The sequence below is a fragment of the Megascapheus bottae genome, chromosome 3, assembly GCF_031878675.1.
Source record: "Megascapheus bottae isolate mThoBot1 chromosome 3, mThoBot2.hap1, whole genome shotgun sequence".
In the NCBI taxonomy this organism is placed as follows: domain Eukaryota; kingdom Metazoa; phylum Chordata; class Mammalia; order Rodentia; family Geomyidae; genus Megascapheus; species Megascapheus bottae.
Window position 1 is genome coordinate 90,875,093 of NC_143511.1, and position 16,544 is coordinate 90,891,636.

A 16,544-nucleotide genomic window follows, 5' to 3' on the forward strand; every position below is an offset into this window, starting at 1 on the left:
GGCCTGAATGCTGTTCCTTGAACTTTTTTGCTCAAGTTTAATGCTCTACCATTTGAACTACAGCTTTTTTAAATGGGTTTAATTGAAGTTAAGAGTTTCACAGATTTTCTTTTGTTGGCTGGCTTCAAACTGCGATTCTCAGATCTCAGTCTGTTGCATAGTTTAGATTATAGGCAGAAGCCACCAGTACCCAGCTAGTCTTAGTTTTTCATCTAGCTTACCTTAAACTGTGCTGGACAATGTAGTTTTAGCAAAGAGACAGATCAGGGTATTGGTATGTTTGCCATTACCACCCTCACTAACTTCTCTGCATTATTGGGCAATTTGGGCATAGAAGAAAAGAGCCCTTGCCTGTGGACACACTAGGCTGTGCTACAGAGCACGTATGGCACAGGCTGTGAGTCTTTGCCTCGGCCAGGGACTACAACAGCCTGGAGGTGGTCTAGACCAGGTGTCAGGGGGTACTGGTGGTAGAGAGTCAGGTGAAAAGGAACTTATCTGGTGTAAAGAAGCCAAATTAAGAGGGCATTCTGTGGGGTCACTCAGGTTCTTCAACAGGTGAATGGCATGAAAGGGAAGCAAAAGGAAAGGGTACTCTGCAGATAGATACTGACAGGTACTATATGCTCACCTTACTTGTGTTCTAGTAGGAGCTGGGAGTTTGGCCTAGTGGTAGAGGGCTTGTCTGGCACGCACGAAGACCCGGGCTCGATTCCTTGGTACCTCATAGATAGAAAAAAAAAAAACAGAAGTGGTGCTGTGGCTCAAGTGGTAGAGCTCTAGCCTTGAGAAAGTCCAAGGACAGTGCTCAGGCCCTGAGCTCAAGCCCAGAACTGGCCAAAATCAACCAATCAAACAGATTTGTGTTCTAGTAAGAGCTTAAAATCTCGAGGACCAAGTGCTCTGAAGAAATTCACTTTTGTTGGATGTGAGAAAGGTTTGAAAGGATAAATATGGCTTATGAATAATGCATTTTGAGTTTATATATGTGTATTTATGGACAAAGCAATATGATTTTGGGCTGGGGCTGTGCAACTCAGTGGTGTAGTGCTTACACAGCAGGCACAAGTTTGGGGTGTAATTTCTGTACCTCTAAATCACTGAGTCAATGACAGCAACAAATAAAGTGATGTGAGAGGCTAGAAATGTGGCTTAATGATAGAGTGCTTACCTAGCACGCATGAAGTCCTGTGTTCTATCCCTCAGTGCCAAATTAAACAGAAAAGGCCCGAAGTGGTTCTGTGATTTAAGTGGTAGAGTGTTAGCCAGCCTTGAGCAAAAGAAACTCAGGGACAGTGCCCAGGCCCTGAATTCAAACTCCAGGACTGGTTTTAAAAAAAAAAAAAAGATACAATTTCATTTTTAAATACTCCAGTCCTTCTCTGTCAGTCATATAAATTATGAGGGACGGCTCAGATGAAAATGGAAAATGTTAGTAATTTTTGAAATTAGGTATGGGTTCATGCATTTTGTTATACTCTGTCTTATTCTTAAAAATTAAAAAAATTTCGGTGTTGGGGAGAGGGAAATGGGGACCAGAACATGAGAAAGGGTATCAATGTATGTGAAGTAATGCACCTTCTATCTGGTGAATATAATGTAACCCTTCTATTAATTACAATAAAAATATATGAAAAAAATTAACAAAACAGTGAGGGGCTCCATTGCTGACAGGGAGTTCTTTGTAGCAGAATGGGGATAGAATTTGGGCTCTGCCATGTCTCCTCCTCTCATAAGCTAGCCCTGCCTCCCTTGTGCTGAGTCTGTTTGGACTAGATACCTGAGTCCTTCCTGAAGGTGGGCAGGCTTGAGTCCTCTTTGTTTTGACAAGTCAGTGCCTTCTCTGTTGCTTTGTGTCTTGTGAGGACGCCTGTGGCTCATTTTTTGTTGGGTCAACTGTGGGCTCCTGGATGTACATGGCCCAGTTCTCTCCCTTCTACGTTTTATCTTTGGCTGTGGGGTGATGCCCTGAACATCTTTTAAAAGCCTGGGTGATTTTTGTAAAGTCCCATATGGATATCGTTGAAACCCTTACTCATTTGGCACTTGTGTTTGTTGTTCCTCTGTTCTGTTATTGAAGTGGCCCTGTCCTGGGTAAGTAAAGCCTCGCCTTCAGATGGAGTTTTAGGAAAAGAATATACATTTGGAAGCTTTCTGATTCATATTTCAACTTTAAAAGTTTCCAGAAACTTTGTATTACGTTCCTTTCTGTCTGTAGAACTCAGGACCGTCAGCTTGCATTTGCAGTCTGTCTGAGCAATAACATTGTGCCAGCAGTGCAGAAGAGTGCTAGAGGCCACTTATGTTTCATTTGTTTGGGGGGACAATTGTAGTAGTGCTTTTGTGAATTGCTACTCAATTCTTGTTCCTGCCTCTTTCTTTTCTTCTTTCTGGGCTTTCAGAGAGGGTTACATAGTAAACCAGCACTCTGTGCCGCACACAGACACCCTTGGTCTGGCTTATTGCAGTACCTAGGAGTGTCACAGATGTCTTCACTTAGAGTTGCCTTTGCTTCCATGATGATGGCAGTCACTCAGTCAGACTTGGACCTTTTGAACCTCCATTGCCAACATTCCTCTGTGTCTTGCATCTCAGCTGTGATGCCATGTCCAGGACTTTCCAGATGCCCTAGGTGTCTTGGAGGCTAATTGCACTGTTCTTTAGTGCTCATCTGTGATGACCTGTACTGTCCTGTCTTTCATATGTTCATTGTACAGATCTCCTTTCACCCTGATCTCCTTGATTTTTGCCTCATTTAAGCACCTGATTCTCTGACTGTGGTCAACTGGCTACCTTCTTGCACAAATTAGAAGTTGGTGGCTTTCTCTTTCAGGTTACCAGTGCTAACAGGTGTGTGACAGATGCTTGATATATGCTCATGAATCCAGGCCCCTCTCATAAGGCTTATGGCTCCTTCCATCAGCCTTCCCCTGCACACACCTCCTGTGTGTTAGGCAGCTCCTGGGTCCTATTGGGTGGAAAAAACTGTTTCTGTAAGGCTCTTTCACTGACCCCTGGTCTTGTCTGCTTGCAGTTGGGCCGGTGCACAAACAGCGTGGTCAAGTATGAGCTGATGCGCCCGTCCAACAAGGCACCTCTCTTGGTGCTCTGTGAAGACCATCGGGGCCGCATGGTGAAGCACCAGTGCTGTCCTGGCTGCGGCTACTTCTGCACAGCGGTAAGAGCCCAGCTCACTCCCAGGGCCCCCTGCACTTCCTCTGCAGAGCCTGTGTCTGCTCTGTTGTGAACTCATCCCAGCTAAGATCTCTCTGGTTGCAAGTCAAGGAAGTCTCCTGTGTTCCACAGCTCCTCACTGCAGCTCTTGAGCTTTCTTGTTGTAGATAATCAATTGTTTCACCTGGGATCCTACCTCTTCCTGCTTGAGTCACTCGTACTTCTTTCTATGGTGATCTGACATTCTTAGCTCTGTGACTCCTGCTTGAGTACAGAACCAAGGCATAGCTCCTTCCTCTTATGTCCTTGTCTGTTGCTGCTAGGATCTTATCTTTGGTGACTCCATGTATCGGATATCTGTAACACAGGCTTCTTCCTACAAGAACTCATCTGTCCTGCTGGTGTCCAACTGCCCTGCATTCCTTGGACTTGTCCTTAGATTCTATACCTTGAATCCTTTCTAGTCTTATACTCCTTGTATGCCCTTATCTCTAGCTCTGTGCAGCAGTAGCTGTCCTCGTTAACTCATCTGATTTGAGCTTACCGAAATGCCAGCAGCCTTCTCCTTTTGACCCAAGACTTTTGTTCTGTTCCTCTATCAGCTTGTGGAGTACAGATCTTCTCCTAAGTGGTCCTCTGGACCATGTCTTCTGAGTTGCTTTTGCTTGTTCAGAGTAGCTGGGTTAAAGGGCTTGGACATTTTTGGTTGTACTGGAGAAGGGGTGGCAGTAAGGTGACCTGTGCTGTCTCCACCCTTTCTAGGAGTGTGTGCAAACTCATTTGTTTTTTCTGATCTGTTCTGCAGGTAACTGGATGAGAACTGGGCCCCTGGCCTCTTTAGTTGTTTGCTTGGCCTTGCTAATTTTTAGCTAATTTTTCACAGCAGTTTCATCTTCCTATTTCTAGGGTAACTTCATGGAATGTCAGCCTGAGAGCAGCATTTCTCACCGTTTCCATAAGGATTGTGCCTCTCGAATCAACAATGCCAGCTACTGTCCCCATTGTGGGGAGGAGACCTCCAAGGCCAAAGAGGTGACCATAGCAAAAGCAGACACAACCTCCACAGTGATGCCGGCCCCTGGGCAGGAGAAGAGCATGGTCACCGAGGGCAGGGCTGACACCACCACGGGCAGGTACAAAGGGGCTCTGGCTGAGCTTTCTACACAGTATCTTTGGAGGTGTGTTTTTAGTTGTTAGAGGTTTTTATGCAGCTCTATGCAGGAGTCTCAGCCAACTCTGATACAACTAAAAAAACACTGACATTAGTTTATTGTCATTTATACATGGGTCTTTTTTGGGGGGGGGGGTGTCATGGGGCTTGAACTTAGCCTGGACTCTGTCCCTGAGCTCTTCAGCTCAAGGCTGCCACCCCTACCCCAGGGCCTGGATGTTGTCCCTGAGCTCTTCAGCTCAAGGCTACTGTCCTACCCTGGAGCCAAACCTCACTTCTCTTTCTAGAGGTTAATTGGAGATAAGAGTTTCAGGTCCTTTTGTGCCCAGGCTGGCTTTGAATCAAGATCCTCAAATCTCAGCCTCCGGAGTAGCTAGGATTACAGGCGTGAGCCAGGGCACCCATGAGCCACTGCACCTAGCTTATACATGGGTCTTTTTCAGTGTGGTTTTGTGGATTCATGCGCCTGTTTTGAATCAGTTTTCCTGCTGCCCTAACTGGTGTAGCCTTATAATGTGTCTTTGTACTCCTTGAAACATCCTGACAGCTGCTTTTGCTCCTGCTGTCTTCTTGGCATAGTGTTGAAGGCCCTCCCCAAGAAAAAGAAAATCTAAAGGATTAAATTTGTTCATGCAGACACTCAATTGCCTTCCTAAGAGAACTCAGTAGGAATAGTTGAAGAATTTATAGTTGATGGGAGTTGTTGAAAGGGTAGGACAGATACCACTGTTAGTGGTTTCATCTGCCAGGTCCTATGTGGGACGAGATGAAGAGATCTTATCCGAACAGTGACAAACCAATTAGCTATCCAGAAGATAATGGAAAATAACTTAATAAACATTACAGTGATAGAAAACCAAACTTTTTTGAAGGTCACTTAAAGGATTCAGGTGTGGCCCTCAGATCTAACAGCTTGGAAAGTATCCTTGCCTTTCTATCACTCTGTGAACTCGGTGTACTTGTAGTCACCGCTCTAGTGACTTCCTTCTGTGAGGAAGGTCTATAAAAGCAGGTGTGAGTGAGTGTGTTGCCAAGAATTCTAGAAATGTCCTGACTTTTGAATGTCACATCTCTCAGGGAACAGGATTCCAAGTTCAGACTCTCTCTACTTACAGGTAGCATTGTGGGCAGGTTGGTTTCTATGAGAAAGGAAAGTCTCCAATGCTGAGACTCAACATTTTAATGATTTCCTTCCCTGAAGCATTGCTGGAGCCCCGATCTCCGAGGATGACAAGCCACAGACTACAGTTCCCCAGATGCCTGAGGGCTTTGACTCTGCAGGGCCACCTGGACTTGGGAGGCCGACTTCCTGCCTTTCCCAGGGACCTGGGAAGGAAACCTTGGAAAGTGCTCTAATTGCTCTGGACTCAGAAAAGTAAGAGTTGGTCTGCATTTCAGAGATGACTCAGGTAGAGCCCGTGCTTCCCCAAAGGGTCACTAGGGCTTTTAACTTTTTGGGTAACACTCTTCATTAGTACTAGTTGTGTATATCTTGGGAAAATTACAGCAAATTGCCGACTTCTTTGTATGTTAAGAACATAAGGTCCTATTCTTGAAGTCCTGAGCAAGGACAGTTTTGTGAGCTCTATAGTCTTGCCCTTGGGTGAACTGCACATTGCTATGGCAGACCTGACTGCCACCCCGTAGTTTTTCTTGTCCTCGGGAACTGCTCTCACTTGTACTGTATGAGTGCTAGACCAGTTAAGTCCTAGACTTACCTGCCATCTCCCATACCCCGAAGCCCTCCTCTGGTCTTCCCTTCCTGGGGACAGCTTCACAGTTTGTAAGGAGGCAAACCACACCGAGCACTGAGCTTGCCTTTTCTGTGGAAGAAACATAGAGTACTTACTCTTATCTAACAATTCTGATGCTAACAAGCCCCTCTGCTGGACTTCTAGTCTTCCCCTGTAGATACTCATTTGTATATCTGCAGCCTGTTTTCTAAGCCTGTTTATGTAATCACTGTTTGGCCATAGTTTCTGCCTGTGGCCTCAGATTATTCCTTTCCTTCGTTTAGCAGTTTATTGGGTTCAATTTTATAGCAGAGATACTCTATCTTAGTCCTTGCTGGGTTGGCTCCTTCTTCGTTTCTAGAGGATGACTAACGCCCCTTCGTGATGACGGTCATCACCCACTCAAAGCTGAGCTGGGCCTGCCAACACACCACCACAGCTCTACTAGTGGGGTACCTCAGTGCCATTCTGAGTGTGGATGTGTAGATGGCTCCTCAGGCCTCCCTGATCTACAGAGGAGCGGTTCACCTATGACCTGGGTGGGGTTTCTTGTCCTATTGTATAGAAGCCTAATGACATGAACATTTTTTATACCACGTTTGTAAGAGAATTGCTGTTTATTTAGCCAGTCCTGGAGCTTGAACTCAGGGCCTGAGCACTGTCCTTGAACTTTCTCAAGGCTAGATAGAGCTCTACCACTTGAGCCACAGCACCACTTCTGGCTTTTTCTATGTGTGTAGTACCGAGGAATTATTCCCAAGTCTTCATGTGTGTTGGGAAAGCAGTCTACCACTAGGCCACACTCCTGGCCCTTATAATTGCTTAGTTTTTAAAAACTATTTAAATTATGCATTATAGTTGTAATATTATTTTTGGTGGCACTGGGGATTGAACTTGGGGTCTCCTTGCTAGGAACTTACCTTGAGCCATACTTCTGTCCCTTTTTGTGCTGTTTTCCAGTATACTACTGGGAATGACAGACGTGGACTATAGTGCCCACACCAAATCATTGGTTGAGATGGAACCTCTTGAACTCTTAGTCCTGGGCTGTCCTTGAACTGTGATCTCCTAGTCTTTGCCTCCCATGTAGCTAGAATTAAAGGCTTGAGCCGTGGGTCCTGGGCTATAACTACCTCTATCCCATCAGTGCTGGGGCACATGTCAGTCAGATGCTGTACAGCTTGGCTAGGTCCCCATCTCTATTTTGTTGTTTTGACTGTGAGGGGCTTTAAGAGTAGCGTGTTTGGGGCTGGGAGTTTGGCCTAGCGTTAGAGGGTTTGCCTAGCACCCATGAAGATCTGGGTTCGATTCCTTAGTACCACATACATAGAAAAAGCCTGAAGTGGTGCTGTGGCTCAGATGGTAGATCTCTAGCCTTGAACTCAGGCCCTGAGTTCAAGCCCCAGAACTAGTAAAAACAAAAATCAACAACAACCAAAAACCCAAAAGGTTAGAGTGTTTGATACACTTCTCCTGGAGGAATCGGCCTTCAGCCTCCAAAGTCAATACAGGCTGTGCTGACTGTTGTTCTCTGCTCTCTACAGACCCAAGAAGCTTCGTTTTCATCCCAAGCAGCTGTACTTCTCCGCCAGGCAGGGCGAGTTGCAGAAAGTGCTCCTCATGCTGGGTGAGTTGCTGTACCACAGGCTCCAGAATGACGGCACCGTGTTCCCATTGGATTACTTCTTTTCTCATGAACTTGATCTTACTCGATCTCTCTGAAGTTCATCCTTTCTGGATTGGAAAAGATGATTAAAGAGCCCTTTGCCTAACAGCAAATTATGAAGTTAATGAGTTTTCTTTCTTTTCTTTTTAAAAATTATATATTTTATTTATTGCCCTGATAGATTTCATACAATGCTAAGCTGCTGCTCTGTTACACAGTTGGTCTCTTGACTAACTGCCTAGGCTACATAGCAAGACTCCTGTCTCACAAATCTTCCCTTAACTCCGTGAATGCCCAGTCAGGGCATTACTCCCACGCCTCTATTAGGCCTGTCCTTGGAGCTTCTTTTGCCCTTGTCTGTATCCTCATGGGCCTACCAGAGGCCAAGACAAAGAGCCTCTGAGTTAAGAATGGTGCTGGAAGCAAGTGTGCATGTGATTGCCTTTTATAGGTTTAGACTTCCTGTCAAATTTCATGTAAAGCTCTTGCACATCCTACTTGTTTTAGGAGAAGTGGGGCCTGGCCTGGGCAAAGTGGGGTGTGTGGTAAGTGTATCCAGTTTCTGGACCTAGGGCTATTTTTTGGCAGTCGTGGGGCTTGAACTCTGGGTCTAGCTCTGACCCTGAGCTCTTCAGTTCAAGGCTAGTACTCTACCTCTTGAATCACAGCGCCACTTCTAGTTTTCTGGTGGTTAATTGAAGATAAGAATCTTAATGGACTTTCTATGCGTGGGCTGGCTTTGAACTAGGATCCTCAGATCTCAGCCTCCCGTGTAGCTAGGATGACAGGGTGGGCCTCCAAGCCCGGCTCTAGGGTTTATCTTGATGCTGCTGCCCACGTGAGCATTGCCAGTTGTTATAGGCTTCAGAACCGCATCATGCTATATCAGACATAATTAGTAAACCTGTGTTTTCACAGTTGATGGAATTGATCCGAACTTCAAGATGGAGCATCAGAATAAACGTTCCCCACTACATGCTGCAGCTGAGGCTGGCCACGTGGACATTTGCCACATGTTGGTTCAGGTACGAAAATGTGGCTTTCTTTGACCTCTTCTTAGCTCTCCTCAATGTTGGTTGAAATGAAGGGGCACTGGGTCCTCAACATATGACCGAAATGGTTTTGATGTCCTCCTGTTCTTCCTAACCCTTTAGCTGTCTCCATGTTTACACTGATTTCCTGTAACTGTCTTAACCTGTTTCAGTTTAGCTTTTTTTTTGGGGGGGGGGTGGGCCATAAAGCTTGAACTCTTCAGCCCAAGGCTACCACCCTACCCCCGGGCCTGGCATTGTCCCTGAGCTCTTCAGCTTAAGGCTACCGTCCTACCCTTGAGCCAGCCACACTGAATATAATACATCTTAATTAATGTTCCTTCTTTCACCATTCTCATCCATCCCTCCCCTACCCATCCTTTCTTCACTCTTCCTAATTTTGTAGAATATACATTGTATTCTTGTCTGCATTTTGTCCCTCTTCATTCATCTACTCCTTTCCCCTTGATCCTACCCTATCCCTTTTCAGTAACTGCTTCCTGGTATTTTGCTCAACTTTGATTTTGGCTTTCTAAAGTATTACACTGAGCTGGCCCTTGAGTCTGTCTTATTTCAGTTAATATATTTGTATACACTTGTATACCATCCAATGTATTAATTGGTTATATGTGTCCATAGATTTGATCATATATAGTTTCGTTCTTGGTAGTTCCTAATGATGTTTTATATTTCTATGGTATTGTGTACATATCCCTGTTTTCATCTCTAATTATGTTTGGGTTCTCTTTCTGGATAGTCTGATGAAAGGTTTGTCAATCTTTCTTCCTCTCTCCCTCCTACCCCCCTTTTACTTTCCTTCTCTTTCTTTCTCCTTTTCTCCCCACTCCTCCCCTTCCTCTTTCCATCTCTCCCTCTTTCTTTTGTCCTGGGGCTTGAATACCTGAGTCCTGAGTGTTTTTGTTCAAGACTCTATTACTTGAACCATAGCTCTGCTTCTAGGTTTTTGGTAGTTAACTGATGAGGGGGATCATGGACTTTCTATGCATATTGGCTTTGAACCATGATCCTCAGGACTCAGCCTCATGAGTAACTTGGGTTGTAGGCATGAGCCACTAGTAACTGGCCATTTATCTTTTTAAGAAAATCTAACTTGCAGGGTGCTGGTGGCTCACACATCTGTAATCCTAGCTACTCAGGAGGCTGAGATCTGAGGATTGTGGTTCAATGCCAGCCCAGGCACAAAAGTCTACAAGAGTCTTAACTCTAGTTAACTTCCAGAAAAACAGAAGTGAAGCTGTGGCTTAAGTGGTAGAGCCAAAGAGTTCAAGCCCCACAACCAACCCCTGTCTTCCCCAAAATAAATAAAATTATCCAACTTGGTTTTAGTGATGTATTCTCCCCCAACCTTCCCTCCCTTTCATTTGTTTTTGCCTTCATCTTTATTATGTCTGTCTTACTTGGGATGCGTGCATGTGTGCATGTGTCTGTGATGTGTGTTTCTTCCAAAATCTTAGCAGTTTCTCCTGTGTTTCCTATGAACAAAGTAGGCTTATTTCTAGTTTTCACTGAATCCTAGGGTATAATGAATTTAGCATTTGTGGGGTATATTGCATCTTTCATTACCTTCAAGTTCTGGCCAGAAGCCTCCTCAAAAACCAAGGAGACCCATGTCAGGCTTCTTGTGTCTTCTTTGGGGCTCTCTTGGCCAGGCTGATTCTGGGCTTAGTTGGTTTAATTAAGTATCCTACACTGGATCAAGGGCCAATTCAGAGCATTTTGATGTTTGTCTACACTCAGTCATCATGGGAGTCCTCTCTGGAGCTAGATCTTCTTTATTTTACTCTGCCCCCCACCCCCCATCCCCTGCTTTCAAATATCATTATCTGGGCCTTGCCTCATGTTGTACTCTTTTGATTTGAAATGACCATTGCATAAAGGAATGTTGTATTCCTGTGAGCTGCGTATATTTTACATGTTCACATAATATATCAGAAAGTACTTCTGAGGTGTTGATCTGGCCTCAACTCCGTTTCTTTGCCAGTGCTATGACATCATAGTCTAACTTCTAAGAGGCTCTAGGATTGATGTCAGTACCACCATTGTAACTGAGCTTCCCTATCCACTGGCCTTGAGTTGATGGGCTTCTCCTCACTGGCAGCTCAGCTGTCTGTCCAGTACTTTGGCCTACCTGGCAGGTTGGCAGTAGACATGTACTCTCAGACTTGGGAATGACTTTGAATATCCATGTATTCCTCCTTTGTTTGCTTTTTCCCTCTTCTGTCCCTCTTAACAGCTGCAGCTCTTGTTGGTGGTCCCTGGTAAAGTTGTGAGGCTTCTTGGTGCTGTGTCCTTCCCCATGGTGAGGATTGGTCATGTCAGTTTTAGGTCTCAGCCTGCCACCTCCAGATTTTTGTCTGTCCTCTCTGTTACACACGCAGTGGGACACATCAGGGGGGCCTTCTTTTGTATTGTCTCAACTGTCAGTTTGATTAGTCACTTGATGTGCCTCCCTTGGACTCTGTCATTTTTTATTATTTCAGTGTTCTCTCAGATTTGTTTTTCAGAGCCATGAGCAGTGCTGATAGGTTGTTGTGTATTTTTGAAGAAACTCTGCTTGTATAGGAGTTTGTGCTAGCAAGCTCTAAGGTTGAATGTCCTCAAGATGCACCATGGTTCTCAAGTCCTCAGCAAAGTCATACCCTCATACCCTCACAGCTCCACTTCAGAGGCTTTGCTCATTCCAGCTCCATCTCCACTTTAAAGGCTCTGCTCATACCAGCTCTACCATGCCAGCAGGCTCATCTCTGTCTGTGGTGCTGCTCAGCTTATGGCCCACCCCTACATTTCTCTTGCTCACTTTGTCTTGGTGGAGTCCAACGCAATCCTCCTACATATTTATTTTACCTTTTTAAGAGTGATCTTTTCTTTCAGTGCTCTTTTTTTTAAAATTTTATTTTATTTTCCAGGGTATGGGGGAGATATTTGAGGGGCAGGGCAGTGTGTACTCTGCACGCAGAGCCTAGTTTCATCTGGAGAGGGTAGGCTTAACGGCCTCTATCTCTGTTTATCAGTATCTTTTTTTCTGCATGCTTCAAAAGTTAATTACTTGTAAAATCAGCTGCTAGGGAGTTATGGATTTATTTTACCAGGCATCCCAATCCTGGGTTTTGCATTTAAAATCAACCTTGTTTCCTGTACTGCATTTCTGCCTCAGTGTTCTTGTCATTTTGATCTTTATTCTGTGCCCTATAGGCCTGTATTTCTAGCCCATGAAACTCAGCTCTGGAAATGGTCTTAATCTTAGCACATATCATAGCCTTTATGTGCACTTGGCTCTCCAAATACCCCATTCTAGGCCTACTTAAAATTCCCTGCTTGGGCTGGGAATGTGGCTTAGTGGTAGAATGCCTAGCATGCCTAGCGTGCATGAAGCCCCGGGTTTGATTTCTCAGTACCACATATACAGAAAAAGCCAGAAGTAGTGCTGTGGCTCAAGTGTAGAGCACTGTCCATGAGCACAGAGAGGCTCAGGAACAGTGCCTAGGCCCTGAGTTCAAGCCCTAGGGCTGCCCCCCCCCCCCAAAAAAAAAAAAAACCCAAAACCCCTCCCTGCATAAGATAGGTTCACTTGATCATTTAAGAAATAATTAATGTTATCTAAGTATGTAGAAGGGTATCACCTATGGAGAGGTCTCAGCTGCCAGTGAGGGACTTGCTCCTGGCCACAGCTTACATCAAGCTAGAGCTTGGTTTGTGTGTACTTGCTAGTCCATTGTTACCTTCTTAGAAAAAATATAAATTGCTTTAAAACGCATATCACTGGTAACTAGCTTTTATTCTGTTTAGCTTGGAAAAAAAATAGTGAAAAGTTTAGAATCAAGAAGATTCAACAGGCCAGAGTGTCCTAAGCATCCCATCCTCCCACCCCCGAAGCCCCTCTGCATTTTCCTTAAACCTCCCTCCCCCCCAGCAGAGAGACATCTCCAGTGTTGCTTCTCCCACTTATCTAAATTGTCATACTTTTACTAGGCGGGTGCAAATATTGACACCTGTTCAGAAGACCAGAGGACCCCACTGATGGAGGCTGCAGAAAACAACCACCTGGATGCAGTGAAGTATCTCATCAAAGCCGGGGCACAGGTGGATCCAAAGGTAACCTACTCCCCTCTCATCAAGTTCACATTCCTATTTGGTGTGTGTGTTTCCCAGAAAGGTGAACAGGACACAGTTTCTCCCTGGAACATTTTCAGGAGTTAGGAGTCCTCAGACATTTACCCATTGTGCATCAAAATTGCTTCTTCCATACTTGGCAACCTGTTTTATTGTTAAAGATCCCTAGTGAGTACTGAGTCTGTTTTGCTGGTAATAGAAAAATCCTCAGTGAGGAGCTTGCTGTTCTGATGTAGTTAGGCAACAAGGGATACAGAAAAAATTGGAAAAAAAAGAAGTAAACATGCTTTATTTACGGATGATACGATTTTATATGTAAAAAAAGAATCCTACAGGATACAAAAGTATTGTTAGAGCTAATAAACTAGTTCAGCAAAATAGTAGTAGTCACATGACATTAACTTTTGACTGATTTTTTAGATATGACACCAAAAGTACAGATGAAAAAAGAAAAAGTAGATGAACTTCTGTGCATCATAGGACACTATCAAGAGTGTGAAAAGACAACCTATAGATGTAAAAATATCTGCAAATCCTTTATTTGATAGAGTTTCTATCCAGAATGTATAAAGAAGTCTTAACTAAATAACAAATGTAATTAAATAAATTAAAATCCAAGTTGGGTATTGGCAGCTCATAGCTGTAACCCTAGCTACTCAGGATTGTGGTTAGCCAAGCGTCCATGGGTCATGCCTGTAATCCTAGCTACTCAGGAGGCTAAGATCTGAAGATCGGGGTTCAGAGCTAGCCAGAGCATGGAAGTCTGTGAGACTCTTATGTCCAATTAACCACCAGGAAACCAGAAGTGGCGCTATGGCCCAACTTGGTAGACTGGTAGCTCAGGGACAGCCCCCAGGCCCAGAGTTAAAGCTCCACAAACAGCTTTCCAAAACGCATTGTGTTTCAAAACCAGCATGCGCAGGAAGAAGTCTTTGAGCTGTGGCTCAAGTGGTAGAGCACTAACCTTAAGCAAAAAAGTTCAGGGACTAGTTCAAGTCTCAGGATTAGCACAAAAAAAATCTAACTGGAAAATAGGCTAGGTGCTTTTGGCCCCTGCCTGTAATTGTAGGTGCTCAGAAGGGTAAGAGCAGAGGATCAAGGTTTGAAACCAATCTTTGACAGACAAATCTAAGAGACTCTTTCCTAGTTAACGAACAGAAAAGTTGAAAGTAGAGGTAGAGCTCAAGTGCTCTTAGTTCACGTGAATATCAGTAACAACAAGCTTCAATAATATAAAACACCCCCCCATCCAAACACACACACACACACACACACACACACACACACACACACACACACACACACACACACACACACACACACACACACACACAGGCAAATAGTTTAAATTGACCTTTTTTTTTTTTGAAAGAAGATATACAAATAGCCAGTGAACAAATGAGAAATGATTAGTCACAAGGAGCTATTCTATAAAAATGGAAAAATGAGTGTTAGGATGTGGAGAAATAGAATCCTTATGGATAGCTAATGAGAATGTATTCACTATGAAAACATAGACTCACAACTTGATACTCAAGAGGCTAAGATCTGAGGATCTCAGTTCAAAGCAAGCCTGGGTTGGAAAGTCCATGAGACTCTTATTTCCAGTTAACTACCAAAAAAAAAAAAAAAAAAAAAGCCAGAAAAACAAAAGGACTAGAGAAACAAAACCAGTAGGAAAACATCTGTTGAAGAAGAAGTGCAACCTCCGCATTTAAGAGACTCAGCAAAATTTAAGCAAGTAAATGGGAAGAACACAACATTAAATGCAGTATGCTAAAGCTGTTGAAAAACCACAGATAAAAGAAAATCCTAACACCACTATGGACACCAAAAGGATACTACTGTAACACCCTGCTACCTTTCAGCCTGTAATGGTGGGCCAAACACTTAGGTGGATGTGTTCTTTTTGCCAAAAGAAAGAAACCCAAGGAAAAGGGGTTTCCCCAGAGAAAGTATCCTTTAAAAATAGCAGTTAGAAGCTGAGCTCATGCCTATAATCCTAGCTACTCAGGAGGCTGAGATCTGAGGATCAAGATTCAGAGCCATCCTGGCACAAAAGGACCTGAGACTTTTATCTCCAACTAACCCCTAGAAAACAGGAAGTGGGGCTTAGCACAGGATGAGCTGAAGAGCTCAGGGACAACACCTAGGGTGGTAGCCTTGAGCTGGAGAGCTCAGGGACAGCACCCAGGCCAAGTTCAAGCCCCATGACCCACAAAAATAAATGAATGAATGAATGAATGAATAAATAGCAGTGAGAAGCCAGGCGCTGGTGGCTCCTAGTTACTCAGGAGGGTGAGATCTGAAGATCCATGGTTCAGAGCCAGCACAGGTAGAAGTGATGCTGTGACTTAGTATGAAAGAGGGCTATCTTTGAGCTGAAGAATATAGTGAGATAAAACTATGCAGGTTTGCAGAGCAGTTACAGTTAATCAGCATTTCTATACTGGCAGAATTACCACTGCCCTTTACAAATGAACTGAAAGGTAAGAGGAAAGGAACAATCCAAAGTCAAATGTACCCTAGCTCTAGTGGCGTATGCCTGTAATCTTAACTACTCAGGAGGTTGAGATCTAAGGATCATGGTTTAAAGCCACCTTGGGCAGGAATGCTGAGGAGACTCTTTATCTCCAATTAAGCACCAAAAAAACTGAAAGTAGAGCTGTGGCTCAAGAGGTAGAACCCTTGCCTTGAGCAACAAAAGAGACAGCATCCAGGCTCTCAGAGTTCAAGCCCCAGAAGCAGCACACACCCCCTCGTTCCCCATCCCACCCCCAAGAAAAAGGAAAAATGTAAAAGACATTTTTTGTGTGCATGATTCTTTCCTAAAAGACAAAGTGCTACTTTTTTGTTTGGTTTAGTTTTGTATAGGGCCTGGGCACTCTCCCTGAGCTTCTTTTTCTCGAGGCTAGTGTTCTACCACTTGAACCACAGTTCTACTCTGGCTTTTAGGGGGAGCTCCTTAATTGCAGAAAAGAATCTCATGGACTTTGCTGCCCATTCTGACTTCCTCAGATCTCAGCCTCCAAGTATCTAGAGTTATAGGCATAAGCCAATAGCACCTAATATGACAATGTACTATTTAAAGCAAAGACAGTAGAAGATGGCTTTTATATAGATTGAGAAGTAGCATGTAAGTAGAGTCACTTTGTATGGTTATTTGATTGTGGGATGAAATATTGTATTAATGTAAGTAGACTGATGGTTCAAGATGAATATTTTAATCTCGAGAGAAAGTACTATAAAGAAATACAGTTTTAGAGCCAGAATTGTGGCCTAGTGGTAGAGTGCTTGCCTAGTTGCATGAAACTCTTGAGTTCTAAGACATGCAGAGAAAAAGGGTGCTGTAGCTCAAGTGGTAGAGTGCTAGCCTTGAGAAAGCCCAAGGACAGTGCCCAGGCCCTGAGTTCAAGCCCCAGGACTGCCCCCAGCAAATATGTATAGATGCACCCCCCAAAAATATATGCACACGCTTTTAAAAAATAACATTAATAGAGGAAAATAAGAGGAATACTGAAAAGTAATTTGCAACTACAGTATGGGAAATGAAAAAATATGGATGATACAAGTAAGAAACATGGCAAAGTTACAAATTGAAACTACCCGTGCTAACAATGATGGATACAGACTGAACT

At 44.0% G+C, this 16,544-nt stretch overlaps 1 protein-coding gene across 7 annotated transcripts in view; it reads left to right on the plus strand.

Annotated features, from left to right (window-relative positions):
* The window catches only part of Ehmt1 (euchromatic histone lysine methyltransferase 1), a 123,068-nt gene that overhangs the window by 81,122 nt on the left and 25,402 nt on the right, over positions 1-16,544 (plus strand). For 5 of the 7 annotated variants that reach the window (XM_090331028.1, XM_090331029.1, XM_090331026.1 and 2 more), the window contains 6 exons: positions 3,035-3,178; positions 4,081-4,307; positions 5,547-5,720; positions 7,623-7,705; positions 8,663-8,769; positions 12,766-12,888. In XM_090331028.1, the coding sequence (XP_090187154.1) occupies positions 3,035-3,178; positions 4,081-4,307; positions 5,547-5,720; positions 7,623-7,705; positions 8,663-8,769; positions 12,766-12,888 (858 nt within the window). The remainder of the gene's footprint in view (positions 1-3,034; positions 3,179-4,080; positions 4,308-5,546; positions 5,721-7,622; positions 7,706-8,662; positions 8,770-12,765; positions 12,889-16,544) is intronic. The other 2 variants (XM_090331030.1, XM_090331032.1) reach the window with 1 other exon arrangement.